Source organism: Motacilla alba, chromosome 4, assembly GCF_015832195.1.
Source record: "Motacilla alba alba isolate MOTALB_02 chromosome 4, Motacilla_alba_V1.0_pri, whole genome shotgun sequence".
Lineage (NCBI taxonomy): Eukaryota > Metazoa > Chordata > Aves > Passeriformes > Motacillidae > Motacilla > Motacilla alba.
In genome coordinates, this window is record NC_052019.1 from 70,792,887 (window position 1) to 70,800,865 (window position 7,979).

Sequence of the window (7,979 nt, forward strand, 5' to 3'; positions counted from 1 at the left end):
CAGAGGTACCCATCCACGTTGTCCAGGTAAGGCTTAGAATTTGGTGCTAATTAAAATTGAGTCACCGAGGCAGCAGCAAATGGAAATTCAAGAGCTCCGAAAGGATTCAAATCCTCAGAGGAGGTCAGAGGGAAAAAAAAAATAAATCAAAGAGTACCTAAAGTCCCTGTGTGGATGTGGATGGTGATGTAAAAGGGAGCAGTCAGAAGGCAGGAAGGTGCAGGGAGAGTTCAACCCTTCCACAGCCATCATCTTTCTGGAGAGGTGACGCTGCATTCAAGCCTCTGCTGTCACCTTCACAGCCAGCTCTTCTCCTGTGCAGTTATTTAAGACTAAAGGCATTGCCTCGGGGCAATTCCAGCATCGGGCTGAGGTTCAGGAGCGTTCAGGATCCAGCCCCACGGTGCTGCACAGGGAGCTCACCTGTTCTGCCCTTGGGCCAGGCAGGCTGCTCTGCCCGGTTTCTAGTGAATAATGCAACATTCTGCATGCCAGGAGCTTGGGTGGGGGGTAAAATGCTTTATATTGTGACAGGCTGGAAGTCACGATGCCCTGTGAGACCAGGTTGTCTGCTCTCATGACTGCCTCACACAAGGCAGTGGCACTTCTGTGCCAAAAGAGATGGAAATCAAACAATTCCGTGGCTGTGGCTGGTGCGAAGAACCCTTGTGGTGTGCTCTGAGCAGTGGGATTGGCTTGGGTTTTCCTGGTCTTTCACTTGGCAGTGATTACAGGATCTGCTGTGCCCCCCATTTTGGGGGGGGGACACAAACTACCTGCGGGCAGAGCTGTCTCCTGTCCCTGGTGAATTAGCCCTGCCTGGCTGACGGGCTCCTAAAACACTTCTTTTGTTTGCCAATTCCATCCTCCGCTCAGACTATCTCATGATTGTCCCACTTTCCAGGGTTGGGGTTTATTTTTACCTCTTTCTACCTGCTCCCCAATTACTCTGCTCAGTTTCAGCCCCAAACGACAGGGCTGTCAGGGAGTGACTCATGAGCAGAGGCTGAGCTGAAAGGTGCAATTCAGGAGGCTCATTTGTCCCATTTGTGGGGAATTTAGTGCTGCCAAGAGCCCGGCAGGGATCATTGATTTAGCTCTTCCGATGGACTAAACCCCAGCACTCACTGCTGAGCTGCTGGAGCACCTCTCCAGGGAAAAAGCTGTGGCCAGGCCAGATATTTGGTGGGGTCTCTTCCCAGTTTCCAGTGATGGATGGGAAACTGCTCCTTGGAGACTGGATCCCGGGAGAACTCGAGTGATTTCCTACTGAAAGCTTTGAAAACAGGGACTTGCTTCCAAGGTAAGGCAGCTAAAATCTTATTGCTTGCCAGGCTTCTCAATAAAGGGGTGGCATAAGTGTGCCTGGGCGTGGAAATCTTACTTTAACCTGATTTCACGGAGCAGTTGGCTGAGATTTTAGTTTAGATTTAAAACAGCCTGTGACACATCAAATAAATAAAAAAAATACTTAGAAGCTTAAACATTGTCTAAGCATGAAGTAAAAAAAAAATAAAATTATAATGACGAGGAACAGGTAAGCAGCCTTGGCTCTAATGATGCAGGGTGGAAATTATATATAAATATACTTATATATATATAAAAATACAGAGCCATAACCAACTTGCTGTGGATGCCTCACCTGCTGTTTGCATCTCGTGATTTACATCTACAATTTGGCTTTGGAGTGAAATGTTTTCTATCTTCTAAATGTTTTCTCTTCCCAGCTCAGGTGGATGAGTAATCTGCAGCTAAGTCGGGTGTTTATTCCAGTCATCCTGCTGATAGCCTCGTTCTCCAGCATTTGAAGTTTGCCATCTTTTAAAAAGAAATACCTCTTCTGAAAAGAAATACCTACAAACTATTTTCTTTGGCCCCAGCTCAGACTACGCAGATAAATGACTCTGAGGGGAGGATAAGCAGTTTAAGCCCATGGAGAGGGAGATGTGTGTGCAGCTCTGAGACTGGCACATCTGCCTGGGATTGCCCAATTCAAAACGAGAAATTTACTTCTCAAGGTGCACTTGTTTTTCTTTATGAAAGTGAACGTCAGTAAGAAAGAATGATTTGATTGCAGCTGGCTATTTTAAGGGTGTGTTTTCTTCCACAGCTCCTTTCTCCCTGCTGAAAGCCTACTGGGATATTTGGGCTTATTGGGAGATGAACCACTCTGAGGTATGTCATATAAAACATCGTGGAAATACTGATGGATGAAAAAGTTAAACACTTGAAGAGTAGGTTCTATTACCTAAATTCACAAATATCCCCAGAGGCCCCAGCTCGAGCCCTGCATGGCCCAGACCAAACGCCTCCTGCACCACTCCCTGTGGAACTGGGAATGGGGGCTTTGGGGTGGCTGCAGCTCCCCCTTGCTCTGAAAGAGAAGCCAAGATGAGCCCAGATTGCCCTGGGCTGTGCGTGGGGTCCCTGTGGAACAGCATTTCAGTTTTTTAGTCAGTGGTTCCCTTCCTGGGGCAGAGGATGATCCATAAATTTCTCTGTCCCTTATTTCTCAGACACTCACAGACCCATGTCCTGTTGTTTTTGCCATCCTTCAAGGGGCTGTGTTTTGCCCCTGGGACTTTCTCACTTGTCAGCAGGCCAGGGATCATTTTCCAAGGTGAGAACTGGGAACCCTGGGAAGTCTGCTTTTGTGCCATTACCGAGCCCAGGGCAAGGGAAGAGCAAATCTTTTAGCACTTAGCACACTGAATGTTCTTCATGTAGAACAACACGCTCCTGCCGTTCTTCCCATCTCTGCAGTTTCCTTCTTTTTGTTTCAGCCTCAGAGCATTCTGTGAGGGTACTCCACACATAGAAATGAAGACGTCAAGATGACAAATCCAGCGGGTTGTGCACAGGGGTGAAGCAGTGCTGGGATTTCTTCCACGTGCCCAACGTGAAAATAACGGCATCCCTTCACCATGGCTTGGAACTGCTGCTCTAACGAGGGAAAACTGAATTTCTCTACCCACAGGTACAGGATGGTCCTGGCCAGGCTGTGAGATGTTATGCTGTGTGTCTGTCTGTGGAGGCCGTGTCTGGGATTCCAGCAGGGAATGAGCCCCCTGTGTTTGGGAATCCACTGTGGGTTGGGGCAGGTTTGCACTCAGGGAGCCTCCCACGTTATTCCTGTGCAGATCTTCTCTGGTGTATTAAATGAAGAAGGGAGGCCTTGCTCTTATCAAGTTGCCACGTGGAAGCAAATTACTGTCGTTCATCATCTTGTAACAATTAGGTATTGCATAATTTTTTTTTTCCTTTTCTTAGATGATTTATGTTTCTGTCCTCAGTGCCTCTCTCAATTATTTATCACTGCTTGTTTCAGCAGGCAAGGCCCCTGTGAAAACACAAGGCACTGGCTTAATTTCTCCTTCCAGCCAATCCTCCTCCCCCTCAGCTTCAGAATAATAGAAATCCATGGAGCTTTTCCATTTCCTGTCATCTGCAGCGTTTGTGCAGCCACTTCCCTATGCCTGCCACAGCCAAAATTTCATTAGTGCAACTGGGATGAGACTCAGCCCCAGTTTTGCCTCAAGGCTGTTTACAACTTCTTGTTTACCAACCAAGGACAAAAACTATCCCAGAGATCATTACTGAAGAGATTAGAAGCTGCTCCCTCACAAGACAGTGTCAGAAACGGAGAGAAAACACAAAATATGTGTCCAAAATAACCATTATTCCTCCTGCTTTTAGTGTGATAAGGGACAGCCCTGTCATGGCATGACCAAGAACTTGTGCCTCAGAGCATCAGAGACCCCTGGAAAAGCCAAACTCCAGCAGGTAAGGAAGGAAAGGCACCTCTGGGGACAGCACAGGGACAGCTGGGCATGGGGTGGGAGCCAAAAGCCACCTTCCCTTGGCCACAGTGACTTCCTAGAGCAACTCCTCTGGGAAGCAAAAGATTATGGAAGAAAATTAGTGGATAATAATAATAATAATAATAATAATAATAATGCTGGCTTTTAATGGAGAGAGACAGCGTCTCCTGGGATTTATAAAGCCCAGCTCCAAGTCTGGGATTAAAGGAGCAGTGTGAACTGGTGGTGTCAAATATCTGTGGTGGCATTCTGTCTGAGTTCCCCACCTTGAGCCCAGGTTGGGGTGCAAGCGCACCAGTGCTGCTTCCTTGAGGGATCAGGAAAATGGGCATTCAAGCACTTCTCACAAGGCTGACTCTGAGCTCTGGCTGGGGAAAGCAGCTGGCACATCAGACAGCTCCATAAGATCGCTTCCAGTGATTTTGAAAGCATGTTGAGTATAAACTAACCAAGATAAATAAGCCTTTCTCTGTGAGGACAGCCCCACGGAATGGACGACTATTCCTACACTTGTTCAAACCTACAAGCAGCTGTTTTTTGGTGAGGCGTTCCACATTTTTGTCTCCCTACCTAGCTGTGCAGGCATTTAATAAGTATGTAAAATACAGACCCATTAAAACACTGCACTGCTGCTGATTTCTGAACAGGCACAAGAGACCAGAACTTGATGGGTTTTCACTGCTCTGCTTGTTCCAAACCTGAGGCACAGCAGAATAATTTCTATTTGTTTGTTTGTTTGTTTGTTTTTACTGCACTTGCTTCCTGAAAATAAAGCACTTGCAGAGGCTTTGCTGAGCTTTCATACAAGCTCATCTGGATTCAGATAACTTGTGCCTAAATTTAAATCCCATTTCTATCAAGGAATTGGAAGCATCCTAAAAGCACCTGCGCTCATACTTGAATTTCATGCCTGCTGCCACTAATTAATTTTGCCCCCTGCTTCTTTAGGCATCCTCATCTGGGAGACAAAACACACGTGGAAAAAGGTTGGGAATGCTGCCTCCAAGTCAAGTTAGCTGCTTGGAAATGAGCCCAGCTCTCTGGTAGCTCAGCATGTTTCAGACACAGTGTGGTCCTTCTTGATTGCAGGCTTGGAGTTAGGCAGCTCGTGAGCAGGGAATTTAAGCAACCAGCTGCACACAAAACCATCTCATGTCCATGAAATGGGGCTGGATTTGGACACGCGCAGGCAGAAGGGTTGTGCCACTTGAGAAAGCTTGAATCCCTGTTTTTCAGTGCTGGAGTTAGTGGCTTTTCAGTGATTGTTGCTCAGCCACCTCGCTGCTGCCGGGGTGGCACGTGAGCTTTGTGCTTATTTCAGCACGCAGTGCACCCAAAGCAGATAACAAGGATAATAATAATGATAATGATAATAGTAATAATAATATCATCACATTGCTTCAGAACAATGGCAAGCAGACTAAAATGACCTCTTTACAAATATCTTTTAGGGCACGTTGGAACACAAGGGGGAGAATGGACTCAAACTCTTCACGGGATTGGCCTCACTTGGATTTGCCGAATTACAACGGGACGTACAAGTACCTTTACTTGGAAGGAAATGTCTCCTACGTGGACTTCTACCTCCACCAGCCTTGGGTGGCTGCTGTCTTCATCACCTCCTACCTCCTCATCTTCCTCCTCTGCATGGTGGGCAACGGGGGGGTTTGTTTCATCGTCCTGTGGAGCAAGCACATGCGCACGGTCACCAACCTGTTCATCCTGAACCTGGCCGTCAGTGACTTGCTGGTGGGGCTCTTCTGCATGCCCACCACCCTCCTGGACAACATCATTGCAGGTGGGCTGGGTGCCCCTGGGGTGGGGACAGCCAGGGGCGCGTGTTCAGCGTTCTGAGTCAGTGGAAGGTGTCCCTGCCCATGGCACGGTGCTCCTGGCCATGGCTGGAACTCCATGATCTTCCTTTCCCCCCAAACCACTCCGTGAGTCTTTAGTTCTACTCAGGAAAGGCAAGATGACAGCAAATTATTTTAAGCATGTGAGATGGCAGCAGTTCCAAAACTCCTGTTTCCTTCCAGGGTGGCCCTTTGGGAGCCTGGTGTGCAAGATGAATGGGATGGTCCAAGGCATCTCTGTTTCTGCCTCTGTCTTCACTCTGGTTGCTATTGCCATGGACAGGTAAGGTGCTGCGGAGTCTGTAACCATCAGTGTCATCTCCCCTGGAACTGGTTTGTTCCTCAGCCATGAAGCTGGATAGCAGAGGTGTTCATACCTACACAGGCAGCGACTGGCAGGGAGGATGACAAACAGGCAGTTTGAAACGTGTGTGCGTCCTTGCCTGGGTAAGGAAGCGCTCCTCTCACGGCTTCTCCGCTGCCCTTGCCGCAGGTTCCGGTGCATCGTGCATCCCTTCAAGCAGAAGCTGACCGTCCCCGCCGCCGTGGCCACCATCGCGGTCATCTGGGCGCTGGCCGTGGCCATCATGTGTCCCTCGGCCGTGCTGCTGCAGGTGCGGGAGGAGAAGCGCTTCCGGCTGCTCCTGGGCGCGGGCAACGCCACGCGCCCGGTGTTCTGGTGCCGGGAGGAATGGCCGGAGCCGGCCATGAGGAAGATCTACACCACGGTTCTCTTTGCCAACATCTACCTGGCTCCGCTGTCGCTCATCGTGCTCATGTACGCCAGGATCGGCCTCTCCCTCTCCCACGCCGCCGCGCCTGGGGCGGGGAAGCGCGGCCGGGAGCAGCGGCACGGCGCGTGGAAGAGGAAGCGCAAAGCCATCCAGATGCTCGTCCTCGTCACCTTGCTTTTCGCCCTGTCCTGGCTTCCCCTGTGGACCCTGATGCTGCTGTCGGACTACGCCAGCCTGTCGGACCTCCAGCTGCAGCTGATCAACATCTACATCTATCCCTTGGCCCACTGGCTGGCCTTCTTCAACAGCAGCGTCAACCCCATCATCTACGGCTTCTGCAACGAGAACTTCCGCCGGGGCTTCCAGGCCGTGCTCAAGCTCCAGCTCTGCTCCAGCGCGGCCACTTCCCAGGCAGCCTCAGGCGCCGCCGTCCTGCCCGCTGCCCCCTGCCAGCTGCCCCAGCATCCCGCTCCCCAGACAGCTAAGAGAGGAAACTGGGTGAATAAGGAGCAGGATTTGCTCATGGAGGAGCTCAAGGGCAATGGGACGGAGTGAAAGGCGCTCTGACTCTGCCGATCTCTCGGAGCAGCTGGAACAGGGCTGCTTGAACCCTGTTTGTGGTCACATTTCATTCCTGTGAGGAATCCCTTGTCCCATAACATGCTGGCACGGTCTGGCGCCCAGCAGTCCCTGGACTTTCTCATGGTTGTGCTTCTCAGACATTGTGAACACTGGGTCCTGCTCCAACGACAAAATTTAACCTTTTCCCTCACCTTCCATTTATTCCCCTTTGTTGCAGTTATTTCTGTCCCGTCCATTGTTGTTGCAGCTAGAGAAACAAGGGGAAATGGGAATTTGAGAAATAAAGGAAAAAAAAATGGGTTTGCGCGGTGTGTTTTTTGGGGAGCTCGATTTTGCAGGGGGTAGGAGTCACCCAAAGAGGCTGAAATTTCACTATGAGCAGGAGAGAAAACACTTGAGAGCCCTTTGGATCAGGCAAACCTCAGCAGGGACAAGAGTGACACCGGAGGAATGGTGAGGAATGGGATTTGTGCAAGGACCAGCACAGGACCACAGAGCACTATGGCTTATTCTGTAAGGCCCTACAGGAGCCAAAGCCCAGGTAAAGCCATTCCCCAGGGCAGTCCTCCCTCAGATAAATAGGAGTGACTTCCACATTGTGACATTCCCTGCTGTTCACTGTCTCAGTGATCATTCTCTTCCCGACACATTACCTAAATTTTACCCTCAAACCTTTGCTTCCATGTGCGCTACTCAGTTCACCTCAAAATGTTCATTTTCCACACTGCAGCCTACCTCAAATTTGCTCCAAAAATTTTCACCCTCCGTCCCCTGCTTGCTAACTCATTTTCTCCTCAGAACGTCCATTTGCCCTAGGGAACAACTCAGACTTTGCACCCAGGAGGAGCGTTTCTCCCACATGCCAACACCTTCACTGACTCCACATCCGATTTGGGAAACCGAATCAGTGCTTGGCTCTGCCATAAAGGAGAGGAAAAGGGGGTTTTGCTGGGATTTGGGACACGGCGCCTGCCCGCCCCCACGCACCA

At 49.9% G+C, this 7,979-nt stretch overlaps 1 protein-coding gene across 3 annotated transcripts; it reads left to right on the forward strand.

Annotated features, from left to right (window-relative positions):
• Positions 1–386: 386 nt before the first annotated feature.
• On the forward strand, positions 387–7,716 carry NPFFR2 (neuropeptide FF receptor 2). 3 transcript variants are annotated; one of them, XM_038134493.1, is made up of 7 exons: positions 387–2,018; positions 2,111–2,175; positions 2,784–3,238; positions 3,697–3,783; positions 5,273–5,619; positions 5,858–5,957; positions 6,168–7,715. In XM_038134493.1, exons 5-7 carry the CDS (start codon positions 5,298–5,300, stop codon positions 6,961–6,963), a joined length of 1,218 nt encoding a protein of 405 aa, XP_037990421.1. In that variant the 5' UTR covers positions 387–2,018; positions 2,111–2,175; positions 2,784–3,238; positions 3,697–3,783; positions 5,273–5,297; the 3' UTR covers positions 6,964–7,715. The 3 variants fall into 3 exon arrangements, with proteins under 3 accessions (XP_037990421.1, XP_037990420.1, XP_037990419.1); XM_038134492.1 differs by having other exon boundaries at positions 2,784–2,977; XM_038134491.1 differs by lacking the exons at positions 387–2,018; positions 2,111–2,175; positions 2,784–3,238; positions 3,697–3,783 and adding an exon at positions 4,093–4,361 and having other exon boundaries at positions 6,168–7,716.
• The last annotated feature ends 263 nt before the right edge of the window (positions 7,717–7,979 follow it).

Coding starts and splice junctions, on each gene's coding strand:
- NPFFR2 (XM_038134491.1), top strand. CDS start 4,312: ATGGACGACTATTCCTACACTTGTTCAAACCTACAAGCAGCTGTTTTT. Junction 4,362..5,272: donor CTACAAGCAGCTGTTTTTTG/GTGAGGCGTTCC, acceptor AATATCTTTTAG/GGCACGTTGGAACACAAGGG. Junction 5,620..5,857: donor CCTGGACAACATCATTGCAG/GTGGGCTGGGTG, acceptor GTTTCCTTCCAG/GGTGGCCCTTTGGGAGCCTG.